The following is a 20,863-nucleotide window of genomic DNA, read 5'->3' as shown; positions in this document are numbered from 1 at the left end:
TAATCAAAACCTGATTAGAAGTAGTACTTAGTGTGGAATTGGGACATGGGTACTGACGAGTAGTTCTTTCCTTCCACACAGGAAGAATCAAGTTGTTGGAACAAACAGGATAAGATGAACATGCCACCATGGTAAAGAGAATATATTTTTTCTAAACTAATAAGACGTCTCACCTGTGGCACACATAGCAGGAGCGGTCTTTGTGGGTGGGGCAACCTGTGCCTCCACCAATCCCGTACACGTACTGGTTGCTTTTGGAGGAGTTCTCTGCAAAATAGATCCCGGCTCCAAACATGCCACCGATATAGGCGTGTCGCTCGTCAAAGCCCTTGTGGATGATGGCATTGATGAAGGGAGAGCCTGGCAGGAGAAAGGACACATTCATATTACGGTCGAGACACACAGACCAGACGGCCGACCCTCTGCAGAAAAGGCAGTTGGACTGATCAGTCTCCCCGAGTTGGTCAAAAAAGTGCCTCGTAACACACCAAAGTGACGAGACGTAATACGTCTCCATAACAGCAAGCGGCGCTAATCTGTATTGTCGCCCAAAATGAAAACCGGCAGCTGATTGGACGAACGCGTCACGTGGGTCTGGTTTCTCCGGAAATTCAAAGACAGACTGTCATGGCGGCTTGTTCAGAATACGATCTCATATTGTACTAAAATAGTTCACTGAAACGTGTTTGGGAAAACATTTTAAGCGAGAAATAGGCCACGCAGTTGCTGAATCTGTCTTCATTTCAGATCGACAAAGGTCAGTTTAAAAGATTTTCATCAGAGTTTGAGAGACTTTAGTCATGCTCATTCCACTCCTCGTTTCCGGGTTAGCACTCTACCAATCAGATGGGTCATTTGAGTCCGACTGCCGGCAGTGACCGCCCCGCCAATTACACGTCAAATCGGCCAAAATGAAGGACGACGGCCCCTCCGACGGACGGCAGCACGGAACACACCGAACAGACTCGAGTCACTGACCTCGCCAGACTGTCCAACGCCGATTATCGGCTTGGTGTGTCTGGACCTTTAGGGCCATCACACCGCAAAAACATGCAATAGACTCTCCCTGCAGACCTCTACTGTGGGGACAGGAACGCATCCTGTATGCACATGCTTATAGGCACCTGGAAAACATCCCAACACATCTCGTTTGTCTTTGCTTCAACACAAGAAGAATTCTATCCATTTCTGGAGCCTCCACCGGAAGAGGCCCCAAATATAAGTAGCTAACAATAATAATTTAAAGCGTTATTATAAAAACATAGTCTATCTGATGATGATATGTCTACATTCAGCAGCCTCTGCAATTAGTTTACCTCCCCTTGTATAAACAGCTCTCAGCACAAATGTAAAAAGAATGCAGACAAGGAAGAGAGATCCAGATACTGTTTGACTAAGTGTTATCCTGGGAAATCCATGATCTAAGAGACTTTGAACATAGTACTGTATGATCGTTGGTGTCAGACGCAGCATTTCAGACATCACAGAAGCCAGACGACTTCCTGGGATTTTCAACTCTACAGTGTTTAAAGAAACAGAACTCGGCTGCAGTCCCGGGGGTTGTGGATATGGAAGATTAATGACTGGATGACCAGCTGTTCTTCGCTGCTAACATCTCTGCGACAACCCACTCCAGAAGATTTATTCTCCACAAGATCAGGAGGATACGACCATTCCTCACCCAAGAGGCGGCGCAGGTTCTGGTCCAGGCTCTTTACATCTCGCGCCTAGACTACTGCACCTCGCTCCTGGCTGTTGTGCCTCCATCTGCTAGCCGACCTCTGGTGCTTATCATCAGCCTGGCTGATCTATAACTTACCCAAGTTCTCCCACACTAACCTGCTCCTCCACACCGGCTCCCGGTGGCTTCTCAAATCCGATTCAGTACACTGGTACTTGCCGATTGTGCTGTGAATGGCTACATCCAGAACATGGTCAAACCATACACCCTAACCTGTCCACTACGCTCTGCCACTGCCTGTGGGTTTGCTACTTCCTCACAGTTCAGACTGCACCATGGCGAAGTTCGTCTCAGAGTCAGAGAATGGTTGAACATTGATGCAGAAGGCCGAGGAGTTTTACTTCTGTCAACAAAGAGGAAGTGACTGACACTAAAGGAGGTGATCAAAACGTGCTATACTGAAATGTTCTCATAAACACTATTGAAAGTGAATTCCCGTTTCAGTGTGTGAGGTAATTGCGAATAATGTCCCAGATGGCCCCTCATATTTTCCTCCCATCCCCGAATGCTATGTGGAGAAGCCAGACCCTCCTTCAGCGCGCTTTGGAGGAGGGTCCGGCAAAGCGAGACTACAGCTCCACAGACGGATGGGAGTCAAGGAACTGAGGTTAAGCTCAGACATGTTTGTAATAACAGCAGGAAAAAAAATATTGGAAAAATGATTTATGAAGAAAGCGTTGGTGAAGTTTATGGAAATTGACCAAACAAAGTAATCATTGTTTAACCTTAATTTATTTAATACAGAAGAAGAAGTGGATGTCAAAGTGGAATCAAATGTTAGAAAAGAAGACCACTTAATAAAGACCACTTAATAAAGAAGTAAGAAAATATATAAAAAGTTAAGCAACAAGCTGTTGAAATACTTGATATATTATATAGTGAGGAAACCCACCCTGCTGAACTATACTCTGTTAATTTACCGTGAAAGAGCATTCGCTCGTTGTGATGGTTGTGATTCTCGTCTGCGATTTCCTTTTGTCTGTGTGCGTATCTCTCCCGTAGCTTCTTATTCACCACCTTCTGAATCTGCAGAGGAAGGAATAGAGGAACAGAGGGAGGGATGAGTCAAACCAGACACCACATTTAATTTGACTCTTTGTTAGTTAATTAAGTTTCAACTCCTCCTGTGTGATCATTAAAAGACAAAACTGGTCTCTGTGTATGTGTACTAGGGCTGTTGGAACGAAAGTCGAATATAATTCGAATATCAGTCAATACTATTCAAATGCTGAAATTACTATTCGAATGTGATTTTTTTTTTTTTTTTTTATAAATAGGTTGGCTAAACTTAGCTAATCTCCCTCTTCTCATGTCTGATGAACAATAAGTTATGGGAGTGGGAAACAAGGCATTGTGAGCCAACGTTACGTACCGAGTAACGGTAGTACAGGGGGGAGTGACAGGCTGCGGCTGGAAATCGGAAGAAGGATGGGAAATAGTTTTAACATGACTTTATTGACATCCACCGAGCCAAAATGCTTATGTTATCAATAGTTAGCTCATTCTGGTTTCTATCTGCGTTGCGAGTTATAGGAGCTTAGTTGGGAGCTTCATCGAGATAGCTAAAGTTAATATTAGCTGCCTACAGCTGTCAGAGTTAGCATCGACTTCGTATATTACCTTCTAACAGCTGTATTCTCGTGACAATCTGCAAGAAACAAGTTGCTTATAAATCACTAAAATAGTAGTGGCAGCACCGTTTGGCTTAGTTATCAATGCTGTTAGCATCATAGCTAACACTATTGTTACTTAGTTTGACAAATCATTCCGGCTGTGCTTTCTAACATGATGTCATTGTGCTAACCGAGCAACGTTAGCCTTTACAACAGAGCCGCTTCAATACACTTGGTAGATAATGTTTCATTACAGAGTTCTCTGCTGAGTTGGGTTTGTCGCTGTGTGCGTGGTGGAAAATAATGTAAACAAAGTTGCGTGCCAGAAATGCAATGCGCCATGACGTAGATCCCCTTCAAGGCCAGGCTGATGTTGGAAGTCCCTCTAGTGGACAGAATGTGTAACAACAACCACTTACAGTGCTTACAGTGGCATTGACAATGCATAAGCCTGAGGAGTGTAGTACATATTTATAACAGGCTGCATTTGAGCATTTAATATTTGAATATTTAAAAAAATAACAGATGAAATTCGAATGGTATTATAGAGGAAGACTGACAGCTCTAATGTGTACGCTGTGTGTTGTGAACACACACCTTAATGATGTTGTACCGGCTGAAGACTCCACCTGCATTGCCTCCATCGCGGTGCTCTCTGATAGTGCTCTGTAGCTAAGGAGGAAATAAACAGACAGAAGATGATCAAAATGACAAACTTATGCAAAGCTTTTAAGGTTAAAATGGAGAATGTGGGGGATAAAACATGCTAATGAAATGCAGTTTTCATACAGTATATCGTGAATAACATAAGGTGTGATTCACACAGCTGTCTGGACAGCATTAGGAGACATAGTGATGAGTCTGATTTTTTACCTCGGCAGCACAAGAGTGTTTTTATATTAATTCAGATTAACAACAAACAAACAAATTTAGGTCACTTGTAACATTTTCTGTTAACTCTTTTTAATTCTATAAAGATCAATATCTGGTGTTTCAGCTATTACTGACGTGTACACTCAGTTGCCAATGTATTAGGTACACCTAGCTAAAACTAATGCAGTCTATAATACAACGGTCCTGTATGGTCATTTTGGAGGATGTAGTTTGTTGAACTCAACAGCACAACAGAGATGTGTTTCTGTTATTTAGCCTACGCTCTGTGATATCAATGGGATGGACAAGAACACAAACATTGTAAACACCATGAAGGCAGGATTTATTGCAGGACTGTTTTATAAACTGCATTAGTTTTAGTTGGGTGTACCAAATAAAGTGGCAAGTGACTAAGCGGAGATTACAGAGCAGCAACTCATTTAATCACAGTAGATAACTAAATAATGCCTGTGGGAAATTTGCTGCCGCTGCAAACGTGTGGCATCAGCAGTAAAAAAAGACAACTTGACTCAAAAGAGGAATATAAAGTAAAAATAGATCAGAAGCTGCTGCAGGTCGATTTGCAAACTGATGGAACCATTTGAAGAAAGTTTGCCATAATGTGGGTGAAATGATCACCACCATTCACAAAAATCATCCTAATGACTGAAATTATTGATGACTATACAATACTGCTGTGAATAGGTAAATGTACTCAACCTAGCATTAGAATCTGTCTGGAGACATCATATCAGTCATTTTTCAAGTTCCCAAGTAAAAATTACAGATTATATTAGCTGTTAATTTTTTGTTAACATCTGACGGTCCTCATTCATTTTAAATCCATTTAGACTGATATCTCCTGTCACTTTCAGTTACTGCTTTCATTTATATAGTTAATGGAGCAGTAGCTCTGGTCTAAAGTCTCTCCTGCAGATTGTTGCTGTACTTTGGTGACACTATCAACCTAAACGTATGTCGTGTCTGGATGCGTGTGTGTAAAAGTGTGTTTGCATACTTCCTCCTCCACAGACTGGAACTCCTTGTCGTCTGGTGCCAGGTCGATCAGCACGGTGCCCTGGCTGGAGCAGTGGAACGTCAGATATGGGTTTGCACCTACAAACAAAAAACAAATGATGACACTGACACTAAATTTCTTATCATACATTACAGGTACAGCCACATATATAAACCCAGGAGTTTGATGTATAGATGATGTAAAGTAAGTATTTTGAGTGTTTTTCAACGAATCTGGAGACTAAATAACAGAACTTGGCGTTATAAAGAGAACATGCTTGATTGTTTTAACATTTCCAGTGTTTATTTGAAGATTCAATATTTATGTCATTTCAATATAGTAAATCTGATATAGGAACAGGTGTGTGTTTGTGTGTCTGTGTGTTTCTGTTTGTTTCCTGACCTTGCTGGCCTCCCAGCAGCCTCTCGATGCCCTTGATGAGTTTGTGTCTGTGGCCGTAAGCGTTGATGCCGATCTCTTTCAGCTCCTCGTGACCCATATCTGCCAGCACATCCAGCGAAATCTGCCCGGAAACAACAAATGAGTCATGTCAGTCTTGCTTATAGTTGTCTTCTGCCAAAAGAATGTATATTACTAGGAAAATAACATTTTATTATCATAATGTCCAATCATTATTTGAGCGATACTTATAATTATACATCTGTCAACTGAATCAAATGTTCTAATTTATTGAAAGGTAGAACTCTGCACAAACCTAAACAAAAACACATTACTGTTTGATAGTGACAACAGCAAGTCAGGCTAAAACTGATCATTAAAATTAAATAACCAACAATAAAACAAGAGTTTAGTGATCTAAGACACTGTAGAGACAATCGGTCTGACAGATATTCATGAGAGAAAGACAGAAGCGGCATGGAAAAAAAGGGTCAATGAACGAATGGCAGTAATCAAGCCTTTCATATGCCAAATGATGATGGTGAAGTTTGTGAGTTTTTTCAGGGCGATCCCAGATGAGATTCATGCTGGCGACAGAGATTACTCTGCTTTTTAAACAGTAACCTTTACGTACTTCCCTCTGTGTTACTGTGATCACTGCAACAGGTTTAATCATCATAGCCTAAATACTCTGCTCCGAGTCAAAACACAGAAATAAGCAAAACAGAAACTGAAAATTTGTCTGGCACCAAAGTGAATACAAAAACTCTGGTTTCATTTCCAAAATCACAGCAAAGAAATGAAAACTTCAGCTTTTTACTTCTTCAGAAGCCCGTATGATCTAACAGAGAAAAACAGTTTGTCACACTCGATTTGAAGTAATCACAGAAAACTAATGAAAGTGACACAATAGCCTGGTTCTCGCCACTGGCTGATGCTTCAAGCTGCCATCTTACAATGCCATCACAGCAGTGGAAAAGCAGCATCTGAGCAATCTGGCACCTGGATCATCCAACTAAATAACTTCTACCAATTCCTTGCAAAATTATTGCATTCTCCCTGCAAGTTTTAACTAAACAGTAATAGTGGCTGATCTCCATATTTTTTTGCACATGTGTTGACAAAGGTTTACTACTCATCCTCTTCTACAACAACAAACAAATCAGAAGTAGAGCTTTACAGAGGGAACAGAGGGTGGATTCACACAGCAGAAAGTTGATTAGAGTTGTTAATCATTACAGCTGAAATAGGTTCGGTTTTTAACACAATATTGTAATTTCAACATAATGAGTAAAAAGTATGGTTTTAGTGTTCAAGTAAATTAAATTGGCCGATGTAGTGATGTCAATTCCGTCAAACCTACAGTATGTGTATCTCTTTGTTATGACTCTGAGTTAATGTTACTCTGAAATAAAAAATTTCCATTAACACCAAGCTGACTCTTACCTCAATCACAATCTTCATTTGAATATCAGTGATTGCTCGTTTCCCTTTAGGGGAACCAAGGATACATATAGCACACACAAACACACATATCCTCCGTACTGCTATGCTTAGCCTTTTGCCTGCTGTCACCTCTCAATTTCACTGTCTATTTCTGTTTCTCTCCCTGTCTGATTTTTCCTTTTTCTGTCAACCCATCTGTCTCCTTGTCTCTGCCTGTGTCTATTTCCTCCATCTTTCTCCTTAAGCCTCTCTCTTTATTTTTTTCCCTTGTTCTCTCACTCTGTATCCCTCTTCTGTCTCCATTGCTCTATGGACATCACCACCTCTTTCTTTCTTACAGTGGAGCAGAGACAGTCTACAGCGATGCTACAGCTCTGCAAGGCTGTACTTAGGCACAGTGGTGCTCTGAGCTAAATGCTAACACTAACATCCTCACAACGACAGTGCTAACATGCTGATGCTAAGCAGGCGAGATATTTACCACATCACCATCATTTACCATGATCACCATCTTATTTTAGCATATAAGTTAACATTTGCGAATTAGCACTAAACACAAATTACAGTTGAGGCTGATGGCTGATAGCTTTGCAAGTATTTAGCCATAAACCTAGCTATAATAAGCAATAAAAATGTTGGACAAATGAAAATGTTGATGACCCAAGATAAAAAGTTGAGGGATTAGCGAAGTAATTACATCCTGAGGGGAACTTGGATGTCTGAACCAAATTTTATGGCAATCCATCTGTTGTTGAGATAATTCAGTCTGGACCAAACATTGCCATCCCTTGAGCCACGCCGCTAGAATGGTTATGATCTGACAATGAGGAATGTAAAATGGAACAAAAACGAACAAAAGAAAACTAATTAAATAATTGAGTTCAAACCAAGACAGAATTAACCCTGTAAAAAACAAACTATAAGCCTATAGAAATTAGTAAAAGTTGGATATTGACATTAAAAAAAGTCACCTAAACAATATTTCACTTTCACTCGCAATTTGAAGCTCTTTCCTGGTCTTTCCACCTTTCATCCTCATCTCTTATACCTATGTGCCTCTCCAGTTCTTTGCACCTTTTGCTGTTCCCTTTCACTATTGCCTTTCCCAGACACATAAAGAAATGTGTGTGTACCTGTTCCCGCTGGAAGGTGTCTCGGAGGTGTTCCAGCCCTAGGCTCTTCAAAAACTGGTTGATGGTCATGTCGAGCAGAGCTGCAGAGACACAGAGAGGTCAGCAGGGTCAATAGAAGAGTCCCAGCTGTTACACATGTTTACATCATGCAGGCATGCTTTCATTTCAAAAAGAACCAGCCTCTGATTCAGGACACAACTTACTGTATGTACTTTCTCCTTCCTTCCTGTCAGACCCAGATGCTCCGTCTGCTGGTCCGGTGGCCCCGCCCACAGTGATGTCACTGAGGGGCGCGGTCAGGTTGTCTATGCTGCTGGCTGCAGACAGGCAGGATGGGGATGGAGAGGGAGAGATGACCACGCCCCCTGCCGCACCTGTACTCACCACACTTGCACTTACCTGAGAGTGGAAGAGAGAAGGGCCAAGTCAAAGTTTATTGCTAAACTCTTATACATACTGACTGACATCTTACAACTTTTTACAGTGCACATACTTCAACTATTTGCTTACAGTTCAACAGACACTTTAACTCTCACACTTAATGTGCCTAAGCTTATTATTATTTTTTAGCCTTTTCCACATATGTTAGCAGTTTCTTTTTACAGCAAACACATAATGTGGCCACCACAGTATTACGTTTAAGCTGAAAGCCCTCTGTCTATACATACATACTGTCTATACTTGTATGTACGTGTGTGGACACTCACCACAGTGGCCTGGGGTTTTAAACAGCTTGGCAGAGCATCTGGCGGCATGGCGTCAATCAACAATGCTCTGATGTCATCAGCCTGCAACAGATGAAGAGACAGACGGAATGACAAGATGTAGACGTATTGTTAATGTCATAACATGTCATAAAGTCAGTGAACTGACAGTAATGTGTGTTATATAGCCATATCTATTTAAAATTTGCTAAGATTAGCCTCAGTAAGCTACTGGTCACACCAGTCCCAGTTAGGCCGTAGCAGCAAATCCCTGAGTGTCATGTATTGAGCAACGGTGCATTTTTGTTTCATATGAATTCAACTTTTCATTTGTAAGTAGAATAATTAAATTTTTCGGTCTCAAAAGTTGAATTGTCTCACTGCCAAGTTGCTTGTGTTTGCATCTTTTTATTTATTTTTTATTTTTTTGCAGTGCCTCGAAATACCAGCCAAGAAGAGAATTATTCTTCCTAGTTGTCAACAAGTCCCCAGCTACAAGCATCTTTTTTTGTGTCCTCTAATCTGTAGCAGAATTGTGGGCTAATGTAAGCAACATCACAAGTTGCACTTCACTTCATGTGGATGTCAGCTGTAGTGACATGTTCTCTCGGGAAAACTGTGATATGGTACCTACAGGCAAACAAGAAACCCTATTAGGAAGCCTCATTAGGAAGCCTCATTAGGGTGCAAGAAGTTTGGACGCTACCTGTTCTACATTCCAAATTTCTGAAAACTTTGTTCTTGGTGCTCATCTGTCTGAATAGTTAACCATTACCAGTCAAACATCAGTTGAAGCTAATGATATTGCCATGGGCTGATTCATAACAGGTACAAGACTCCTAATATGAAGAAATGAGGAGGAGGTGAAACATTTCAAAGAAAGCATCTTGTACCGTTGCCAAGTCCAGCGGCGTCTGGCCCTCCTGGTTCTTCATGGTGGGATCGGCTCCATGGGCCAATAGCAGAGCGCAGAGCTGAGTCCGCCCCTTCTGAGCCGCCTCGTGGAGGGGAGTAAATGCCCACTTGTCTGTGGCATTGACGCACGTGTTGTACTTGATCAGCAGTGCAGCTATGTCCACGTGCTAGACGGAGGAGAGGAGGTCGATGTGAAGGAGGAGGAGGAGGTGGTGGTGACGGACACAGAGAGAACAAGACAGAAGATGAAACGGGGAAGGAGGAGGAGAGGAAAGAAATTCAGAGAAGAGTTACAAAAACAGATTACAAAAATGAGAGCAGAAAGTAGAGGAGTTGGTGGGAGGATGAGGCACACAGCAATAAAAGCATTTAATGAGAAAATGTGTGAAGTCTGGTGAATGAGTACTATAAAAAACGTGATCAGAAAAGATATGTGGAATTCTCTCAAACCGAAATGGTGTGAATTATTAACTCCATCATGATTCTTGTTTTCCCAAAGGTCTTTCCTTCTTTTCCTGTTCTTTTCTCTCATCGTCGATCTCCAGCATTGAACACAATGTAACTTGTTTCTGAGTACCAGTGGGCGATGCTAAGGGTTTGTATGTGTGTATCCAAAACTCAGAGCTCATCAAGTTTTCATTCAAACATGTGTTTCATGACTCATTTAGTAGCAGAATGCTGTCAAACTAGAAGTAAAATGTGGCAGAGACAAACAAGGACTCCAGATGAAGGAAAAACTACATTCATGCATGTCTTCAGGGAACCTAATTGCAATTATAAGGTTAATACTACTACTACTACTACTACTACTACTACTACTATAAATAATAATAATAATAATAATAATAATGTAAATGGGAAAACAGGGTGGAAATAAGTGAGGTTATAACTGTCATATGTGATGCAAGCTACAAGATTCAGAAATTGTCGTACGCATCTCACATGTAATATGGATTTAAAGCCTCAAATATGAATTCATAACCGTTCATGATGTTTACCTAAGACAAATCAGGCGGAATTAGCTGCATTAGAGTGGACAACAACAAGAAAATTGAAATGTTGCACCCTAAAATAAATATAAACAGATATCAAAAAGAATAAGGGCAGCATCTCTGAACTGAACTTGTGAACTGAACTCAAGTCTGCAGTGAGTGAAGAATGTATGTGTGTGTGTGTGTGTGTGTGTGTGTGTGTGTGTGTGTGTGTGTGTGTATGTCTGTTATACCCCATATGAAGCAGCATTGTGTAAAGGTATCAGCCCTCCTTTGTCCTGTGCATTCACGTCGGCTCCATGTTCCAACAGATACTCTGCTACCTCCAAGTTGTTATAGCCGGCTAGAGAGTGGCGCAGGGGGTGGGGGGTTGTATGGAAAACAGTAGGAGGACAGACGGTGGTTGAAAGATAGAGGAAGATAAATAGAAGGAAAAAAAAGAGGAGAAACAAAAATGTAGTCAGGTAATGGGAGGAGGACAGGCAGAGAGACATGTCAGCCTACATTAGCTGTCGTGTGACAGCGTATAATCATCTTTTCCTTTGACAAGGCAGAGGGTGCGTGGATGTGTGTGTCTCTAAGTGGTCAGATCTATGAAGAAAAACAAATGGCAGACCTTCAAAGTCTTTTTTAAGCAGTTTTAAAAGTGCCAGTCAGGCTGCAAATCATTTGCTAATAAAGACATACTTTATCATCATACAAAAGCTAGCCTGGTCATGAAAGTCTAGTCTAAAAATGCATAGTTTTCCACTGGGGAGTGACTTCATTTAGACACCATGAAACGCAAGCTGTCAGAAAAGTCCTTTGTGGTGCATAAGGGTAATATTCACATCATGTCAGAGTTTGTGCTCATCATTGTATGGGAATCTTGATAAGAAAATATAAAAAGCATTGAGATAAAAACCTTATATCTGAATATTGTCCCTTCTTGCTCTTCAAGGTTTGAAGACATTGCTGGCCTGTGTTGTTTATGCAGAGTGGTGTGTCTGTTATTATCTCTGAAGCTGATGCTATCATGATTATAGATCCTAAATAAATACAAGAGTACGTGTGTGCGCACCTTTGAAGACCTACAGTATCTCTGCTATCAGGATTTAAAAACGTCATCAAGTTTTTGTGAGATCCAAGGTTGTTACAGTACATGATAGGTACTAGTGTTAGGTCGCCATAAATTAGTTACCTATCTCCAGTTTATCCAAAACGCTGACGTCCAGCTCTTAACGATTACTAAAAAAAGACCAACCACCCTCACCGGCTCCCTGTGCCTTTTAGAACTTACATTAAAACGTTTGAGGCACTGCGTGGTCAGGCTCTCAGTTGTATTTCAGAAATGTTGATCCCCTTTCAGCCACAACACAGCCTGACATGCTGAGGCAGAGGTCTCCTGCCTGGCTGTTCCCAGTACTAGCTATATCACCAGGGCTCTTTTCAGGCCGGGCCCCTCAGCTTTTCAACTCTTAGTTTAGTCTTTTTTATGGTCCACTTTTATTTATTCATTTAAAAAAAAACAACACATACATTACATAAGCTGGTCTGGTGGTGACATTTAGGAACTCATACTCCATTTTGATTTTAACTTTTGAGTGTCCTCCTTTTAGATCAGCCACCAGAGTGAAAAGGGATCTGCATGCTAAAGCTTTTGCACACACACATTTGGTGTAATCAAAAATCATTAATAAATGGGTAAATTGTCTCAGCCCACCTGTCTATGAACAAGGTGTTTTTGCCCTCTAGACTTTAGCTGTCTGGGTGTGTTTATTGCCTTCTTCTTGGCACTTCACTGAGCCAAAATCATAGGCGGTTCTGAAAAGCTGTAGCCAGAGTGATTGGCACCAGCGAATAATCCATTTCCAAAGTTCCTTCTTGGAAACTCCAGCCAAAACGCAACAAAAAAACCTATGGCTTTATCTTTCATCTCAATGTGTCTGCAAAGTGAGCTTTATATAATCAGAGAGGTGCTTACTTATTACAATGACCTGTGAATGGGATTCTACATGCATATTACCTGCAAGGTGCAGAGGTGTTGAGTTGCGTCCCTGCGTATCCCGACAGTTAATGTTGTCGGGGCTACATAACTTCTGCACCCGAGCCAGGCAGCCTTTCTTAGCGGCATCTAGCAACGCGGCATCTCCTCTCAGCAGGTCCTGGATGTCGGTGTCCCCGTCCTTCACTAGGTCCAGAGGCGTGTTACCATCTCGGTTCTTCTTGGTGGGGTCCGCTCCGTGCTGGAGAGAGGAGGCCAAAATGGGGTTCAGTGTAAATGCACACCAACATCTACTGTATATGGCAGACAGTGTTTGCAATCAAAAAACAGAATATTTTTTGTTGTAACAAAGACAAAATTTAAAAACGGAATGTTGGTACAAAACATAAGCTATAATTGATCCCTTATCGTCGTAACCCCAGTGAGAGCGTTTCACTTAGACCGGGAAGAGACGGTGACAGGTGGACGAGTGAGAAGAGGATGAAGGTAATACACCGGAGGGAAGAAGAGAGGAAAAGACGAAGAGGAGGTAGAAAAGTGAGGACAGGGCATCCAGTGGAAAACACCACATACCCTGGAGATCCTGAAGATGGGGGGGGAAAGCAGACATTTTCATCGTTCAACTGTCTCCTAGGTAACGGTTTAACTTGTCATTTCATTGTAAGTTTTGAAAACCCGCTCATTAAAATGTGATGTTGTGGGACCACTCCCCTGGGTGTCCACTGCTAGCCTCAAACTGTCCGTTAAACATCTCTCATGGCTGTATTCCCTTTTTAAAAGTGTTTTTCAACCTAACCATGTTCTGATTTGTCTGCCCTACTTGATTTGTATTATCTTTTTGCTGCTGCTGTAATTTATTCGCTATCCAGGAAAATTAGAATAGAGGCCCATTTAAGTAATAACTGGGGACATTTACATATAAATACATGTCGGTTTTGTTACTCTTCCATTGAATTCAGCTTATATTCAGTTCATGAAAGATGTTCCATTTACAATAGTGAACCATTTTGGAACCTATAAGCTCTCTGACCGGTTATCTGGCTCATAAAAGGTAAGGCATTTTACATTTTTGATTTGTTTACAAACACGATTAAGAGGATACAGCCATGAAAGCAGCTCTATGAGGCTTGACTATGTAAGTGCTAATGTTAGCATGCTAACATGCCTAAAATGACAATGCTGACATGCAGATTTTAAGCAGATGTACTGTTCACCATGTTCACCATCTTAGTTAAGCATGCTAACATTTGCTAATTAGTGCTAAAACCAAATTAGAGCTGAGGCTGATGGGAATGTCATTAGCTTTGCAGGAATTCAAATTCAAAAGTTTGACCTGATGATGGCGGTAGATGAAAAGTTAAGGGACCATCTTGAGGGATAATAAATAATAAATAAATGAAATGTCTGAACCAAATTCCATGGCAAACATTCTGAGATATTTCTCTAAAAGCCAAAAATGTCAACCTGCTAGTGACGCTACAGGAAAAATTAGGGCTCTCCAAATAAAAAATAAAAGGCTGGTGCTTCTGCGTCAACTCCACGCCATAGCTATGCCGTCGCTCCTACGGCGTCGTGACCCTTTCGGAGTTCTGCATCGGGTTTGCTTTGCATTGCGGTGCATTTCACCGCCATAACGCTAGGGGGTGATAAGTCTGAGGTTATATGCGAGGTGTCTGCCAGCCAGTTTATGTTATGTTAGCAAGCAAACTTTAGCACAACTGCCCACAAAGTACTGCTTGCTGGTGAAGTGCTAATTTCAAAACGTTACTGACATATAGACACTTTACAAACAGATATTTTACAAACCCCGCCATTGTAACCAAAACATGTCTGAGTTTATTTGCAAAGCTTATGTCAGTGAACTAGCATGTTGCTACTCCCCACAGTAGGCTGCTTGAAACACAGACTATCAACACACAGGACGAGTTGACCAATCACAGTCCTTGCGGTCTGCGTCGCCTCGACACAAAGTTACACATTTTTGGAGGTGCACGTCGAGCTATGGCGGAGGGCTCGGAGGGGGGTTCGCGGTGATGCAGAGGGGTCTGCGGGGGTACGCTGTCGATTCAACGCAGAAGCATAAATCAGGATTAATCTTCTGGGCAGCATGGATATCTGTACCAAATGTCTTGGCAATCCATCCAATAGTTTCACAGGTATTTCAGTCTGAACAATCAGAAAAAAGCCATACCGCAAGATGTCACACTGCTTGATCGACAGTTGGCAGGACTACGATACATCACACCCAAACCTTAAGTCATGTAAATTCCGACATTTCATGCCAAGTGCTTACAAGGCAGATTCTCCTTTTGATTGAAGGAGAAATTCATTATGTCCCTGCACTTCTTTCCTAACAGAGAAAATGCTAATGCACGTATTGTATATCTCATAAGATCCCTCCAGAATATCGTAGCACTGAGATTGCAACAGAGTTTTATTCTGAGCACAAATCCAACACAGAAAAGGGACAATAGAAAGTTGACAACTAACAGAGCAGACAAAAGTTAAAAAAAGTTACAAAACAGTTACATCCCGAGGGCCATTAGCACCAACATGCGGGAACACACACTGTTACTTATGTGCATGTGTGTGTGTTAAAGGGGAAATGAGGGCGCTGCCATGTTCATACAAGAATCACAATCACAAACTTAGTGCAGACAGTGTGAGGATTTTCCCAGCAGAGTGGAAAAATGCCAAAACCTCCCACCACCTTGAAGAATCGACCATCTGTGTGTGTGTTTCTAACTTCCAGACCTCTTACTGCAACCATCAGATCAGTAAAAGTGTGGCCTGAGGGAGCTACTGTATCTCTGAACTCCAGGACTGTTTTGAGAGCACTTACTGGGATTTATCGGCACATCAGGCTACTCCCAACTGACATTGAGTCCATCACTGAGGTTATACAGACGAGGATGAACAATCACTTTTACTTAAACTCCCACTAAGAGAAGCCAGGCTTGTAGTAGATGGACATAAACAAAGCTGCTGGACATGCTAAAGTCCTGCGCTGAGACAACTACAGTAGCACCGGTCTTCATGAGCACCGAAAAGCATCTTATGGTGCTTACCCACTGCTTGTACCAGCTCTACTCTTCTCGACTCGACCGCGGTGCCCCGTCCTCCATTTTCCATTGCAGAGTTAGTACCGCCTCATGCCTGAGGCGAGCGTGGCTGGTCGTCATAGCGACGCTGCAGGAAACTGCCGTGACCTAAAGGTCGTGACACACCAACCAGACGGCCAACCCTCTGCAGAAAAGGCAGTTGGACTGATCAGTCTCCCCGAGTTGGTCAAAAAAGTGCCTCAGAACACACCGAAGAGATGAGACGTAATACGTCTCCATAACAGCAGGCGCCGCTAATCTGTATTGTCCCAAAAATAAAAACCGGCAGCTGATTGGACGAACGAGTCTGGTTTCTCCGGAAATTCAAAGCCAGACTGTCATGGCGGCTTGGTCAGAATACAAGCTCATATTCTAAAATAGTTCACCGAAACGTGTTTCTGAAAACATTTTAAGCGAGAAATAGGCCATGCAGTTGCTGAATCGGTCTTCATTTCAGATCGACAAAGGTCAGTTTAAAAGATTTTTGTCAGATTTTGAGAGACTCTAGTCACGCTCATCCCGCTCCTCGTTTCCGGGTTACCACTCTACCAATCAGATGGGTCATTTGAGTCCGACTGCCGGCAGTGCCCGCCCCGCCGATTATATATGTCAAATCGGCCAAAATGAAGGCCGACGGCCCCTAGGACGGACGACGGCACGGAACACACCGAACAGACTTGAGTCAATGACCTTGCCAGACTGTCCAACGCCGATTATAGGCTTGGTCTGTCTCGGGCTTAACGCGACACACACAGAACGCTGAAGGTGTGTTTTTTTGACTCTCGGCATGTGGCTGTTGCCACAGCCAGAAGAAAAATTTAGTTTCAAATAAGCTGGAGGCAGTAAAAAAACACCGCTGGCTAAACTATTTAAAAATGGCGGGTTTTTTCAGGACACCCCCGTCTGTCACTAGCAATGATGACGCAGTGATTAGTGACGATTTTCTCGGACCAATCAGAAGTCTGCACGTTTTCACGTCACCTTTTGGTATTGCCTCAGCTCGCTTGGAACCTCGACGCCGGTGGTACTAAAAAAAGTACCTGTTAGCAGGTACCAGGGACTTTTTTTCGTAATGGAAAACAAAAAGATGCGAGTAGAGTCGAGGCGAGGCGAGTCGAGCAGGTACCATGTAATGGAAAAACGCCATTACTGTTGCAGGTCAGAGTTCCCCCACTTGCCTCAAGTTAGCAACTATAGATGGGTGTCAAATTAAAAGAAAAGCCAACACTGATGGTGGAGTTGGTCCAAAATCTCCTTTAGGTGTTCAAATGGCTTGACATCTGGTGACTGTAAATGCCACAGCATATAATTCACCATCAAACCACTCAGTGACCTCTCATGCTCTCTAGGGATGAATATTTCTTGGCGAACCAACCATATTAGTCCAGTGCCAAAACTATCAACTGTTCTTACCCAAATAACACAAAGTGTTTCAAGAAAAAAAATCCCAACTTTGAATCAATCTCAGTTTCCCTATGGGCCTTTCACGCATACAATATAATAGAATGTTAAATAATAGATATTACCTCCGCATTTTCACCGGCTAAAAAAAAGCAAATTAATGTGAGTTTCCATCTGCTACTGTTACACGGACATTAGGAGCTGGTGCATCAAGATAAACACTTTGTGGCACTAATTCTCCAGTCAGGTGCCATTAAACCACTGCAGAAGAGGCCGCGATGAGACGATTAAAGGCAATTCAAAGAGCATTAGTCAAACCTCAAACGGTGGAAAACATGATGAAAATATGGCAATTTTGTTTATTTCATGTGGTCAATTGAGGAAGTTTCCTCGTCGCTCCACACAGATGTGAGGTTTTCTTCTGCTGCAGGTTTTAGTCATGATTTGTTTGCCAAGTGTGATTCCATCGCTTTTTCCGACAGAGCTGCCACCTTCCCTAACACTGCCCACTCCACTCAACCATAGCTGTCATCTCAGAAACTCCACTGCACCATACACCACCTACACACTCTCTCACTGCATCATCCTACTTTTACTTTGTCACCACCAGCACTCCTCAATTGCAGTTATGGTGATTATTGATTGCTGCATTGAAATGTTGCTTGTTGTTGCTGCGTAGTTCATGTAATACTGTTCATCGAAATATATAACTGACTCTGAGCAATAGTTTTTAACTCTCTCAATTTTAACTCCAATTGTGTGGTATATTTGGTTTGTCTTTAATTACATTCAGTTTTTCTAAGTATTTAATTTCATTATTAGGTCGTTCTTATTATTCCGAACTTAATCTCATTTTGCGATGACAATAAAAGGAATTCTGAATTCAATATCTCAAAGCAGCACATTTTCTCTGCAGCTGATGTGGGATTAGATGTTGGTTTGCTGCGCTCGCCCTGTGTGTTGATCTAATAATAATTTATGCGGCCCCATATGGCAACCCTCGTGATGTAGCCTTGTCTGGAGGTGTTGATAGGAAAAACAAAAACACATTCAGCTATAAAACTGCAACATTTCACAGGACTCATTTAGACTCTATGAGATGTGGAAATCAGGTATTATTGCACTGCAGATATTTTCAGCCTTGTAGTCTGATTGGGCTTAAAAAACTCCCAGAGGGCAAGACAAGTCATACTATTGAGCGAATACTTTATAGGCTGTAATGACAATGTCATTTAACGGAAAAGTCTGATCCATACTGTTTGTTTGTACACCTTAAGCAGCACTAATCTGATTTTCACAGCAGTGACTACCACTGTGTTTTATCAAGAGTTGATTGCTACTAAGGTTGTCCATGCATTTATGGCACTCAAGGTTAGTTGGATGTTAGGAGAGGAAAGTGCATGTCTAACCTTGAGCAGCAGTTTGCAGATCTCGTATTTGCCCTTAGCGGCGGCTTCATGGAGCGGCGTGAACTTCCACAGGTCGGCCACGTTGACCGAGGCTCCGTGCCTGACCAGCAGCTCGGCCACCTCGTAGTGACCGTACGAACAGGCGTTATGGAGGGGAACCAGACCACTGTGGATGGAAAAAGCACACACAGAATTTCTAAAACTGTACCATGACTTTCTAATGTATTATGTAAACCAACATCAGTCTGTAAATGTTTACTACAAATGAAACCATAACTTAAGAGTCCTACCCTTTGTCCTTGGCATGCACGTCGGCCCCGTGGTGCAGCAGGTACTCCACCACTGACACTCTGTTGTAGCCGGCAGCAAAGTGAAGGGGAGTGGAGTGTCTCCCCTCCAGATCTCTGCAATTCACATTCTGAGCCGTGCACAAGGACTGGAAAGAGACAGAGACAAAGAGGGAAGATTAAAATGAATATCTGCTTTTTTTTAAATTAAAGAGCTGATCTACCAAAGAGCCATGAACAAATAAATATACGCTCTGTTGCTGCATAACCAATCACGTAGTACATTATAGTTTCTATTATTCAGCTTTAAAAGGACAAAGAAAGTTGATTTAGAGATTAGATCATTCCCAGAGGTTTTTCATCAAGTACAATGTGAACATGGAGTTTTTTTTTTTTATATTCAAGTGCAACAACACCACATTCTTACTGAAGATGGATGATGAGTCGTAATAAATATCAAGATCGGAAATATTGGTAGGAAAAATAGGAAACTGGACCCATCATTTTTCTCTGATAACTGGGCGTAAATCGTATGTAATCTACATACAAATATGAATATGGAACATTTCTCTGTCTGGCCTTGAATTTAGCAGGTGTTTCTCAGCACAATGCATTTCTTTGGCGTGTCAATGTTCTTTGCTGATTATGAATTTTTTTTAATCATGTTAATTACTTGAGATTTAGCAAGAAACTACTGTACTTATGTTATGGCTAATTTCATTCTGTTTCAGCAATGCTAGAACCAGATCCCCTGACTGTCACCATGAGGTTCACTTTTGTACTTTCAAAACTAATACCATTACCATCAGCCTCAGCTGTACTTTGTGTGCTTATTAGCAAATAAGCATACTTATACACTAAAATACGATGGTGAAAATGGTAAACATTACACCTGCTAAACATCAGTTAATATTGTCACTGTTAGCATGTGAAAACGTTTAGCTTAAAGCACCTGTAAGTACAGCATTGCTGTAGACTGTTAAACCTATGTCAGATATACAGTGGCCAGCAATGACAAAATGTAAATACACTTTTCTCAAAGTACAAACATCTTGTGAAGAGGTGATATATCATCCTGATACATAAAAAGGAAGGCTGATGTAAAAATCTGGGTAATATATCACTCAAATGTTTACATCATCCTTTTTATTCCCAAATAAACAGCAACCAACACCAAAGAAGAACAAACAGTACTTGTAAAAGACAGCAAGAAAGAGAAACAAAAATAGAGAAAAGAGTAAAACTGTTCCTCTGCCCACCCACCATGATTGATGATGAAATATTTGTCCGTGAAATGAAATATGTTTTTTTTAAATGAAGGGTTTTAGGGAACAACAGCAACAATATTGAAGTTATTAACTGAAGTTAATGCACATCTGCTGAACACCTGCTACCCTGCTCCTCACAGAAAATATTTCTGTTACTGCAGACCCAATTACACAGTTCAGTACTGAGAGGAGACACAGTGGGAAGTTTATTTTAAAGTTTCCTTCTACCACACTCCAGGATCCTATTCTACAGGAAATAAAATAAAACATCCAGCTGGCAGATGTATTCGTTAATCAAGCTATTATCCCTCACTTCAACTGTCATCGAGGTAGCGTCGCGTCGGTTTATGAAAGCTTGTTTAAGGAAAAAACGTCAAAAACTGTAGCAGCAGAAACAAGTTGCGAACACAACATTAACATATCTTTTATGTTAATATGCCAAACTTGTTGGCAGACAGATGCTTATTGACACATCCAGTTACGGAGCAACATTACCATTGATTTAGAGTCGTGTTTGTGGCCACCGGAAGAATGTAAGTCCAAAATCACTCTCCTTTTTGGCTCTATTTTTGATTCTCG

General features: G+C 41.6%; 1 protein-coding gene and 1 long non-coding RNA gene across 6 annotated transcripts in view; one reads left to right on the top strand and one right to left on the bottom strand.

Moving 5' to 3' along the window:
• Window positions 1-8,567, top strand: part of LOC116048900 — a 27,877-nt gene extending 19,310 nt beyond the window's left edge. Inside the window, exons 4-6 of one of the 4 annotated variants that reach the window (XR_004104770.2) lie at window positions 5,260-5,794; window positions 7,431-8,321; window positions 8,457-8,567. This is a non-coding gene — a long non-coding RNA (uncharacterized LOC116048900). Of the gene's footprint in view, window positions 1-81; window positions 313-5,259; window positions 5,953-7,430; window positions 8,322-8,456 lie in introns of those variants that run through there. The other 3 variants (XR_004104769.2, XR_004104768.2, XR_004896783.1) reach the window with 3 other exon arrangements.
• LOC116048894 (poly [ADP-ribose] polymerase tankyrase-1-like) overlaps window positions 1-20,863 on the bottom strand; it is an 83,058-nt gene that overhangs the window by 2,035 nt on the left and 60,160 nt on the right. For both annotated transcript variants that reach the window (XM_031298186.2, XM_031298188.2), the window contains 13 exons: window positions 19,020-19,165; window positions 18,730-18,895; window positions 12,840-13,059; window positions 11,068-11,177; window positions 9,821-10,009; window positions 8,931-9,011; window positions 8,427-8,622; window positions 8,224-8,303; window positions 5,648-5,768; window positions 5,246-5,343; window positions 3,952-4,026; window positions 2,662-2,767; window positions 174-360 (listed from right to left, as the gene is read on the bottom strand). In XM_031298186.2, coding sequence (XP_031154046.2) covers window positions 174-360; window positions 2,662-2,767; window positions 3,952-4,026; window positions 5,246-5,343; window positions 5,648-5,768; window positions 8,224-8,303; window positions 8,427-8,622; window positions 8,931-9,011; window positions 9,821-10,009; window positions 11,068-11,177; window positions 12,840-13,059; window positions 18,730-18,895; window positions 19,020-19,165 — 1,775 coding nt within the window. The remainder of the gene's footprint in view (window positions 1-173; window positions 361-2,661; window positions 2,768-3,951; window positions 4,027-5,245; window positions 5,344-5,647; window positions 5,769-8,223; window positions 8,304-8,426; window positions 8,623-8,930; window positions 9,012-9,820; window positions 10,010-11,067; window positions 11,178-12,839; window positions 13,060-18,729; window positions 18,896-19,019; window positions 19,166-20,863) is intronic.

This window comes from Sander lucioperca, chromosome 1, assembly GCF_008315115.2.
Source record: "Sander lucioperca isolate FBNREF2018 chromosome 1, SLUC_FBN_1.2, whole genome shotgun sequence".
NCBI classification, from domain to species: domain Eukaryota; kingdom Metazoa; phylum Chordata; class Actinopteri; order Perciformes; family Percidae; genus Sander; species Sander lucioperca.
Note: the sequence above shows the minus strand (reverse complement) of the source record. Positions and strands in the feature narration are given on the sequence as shown.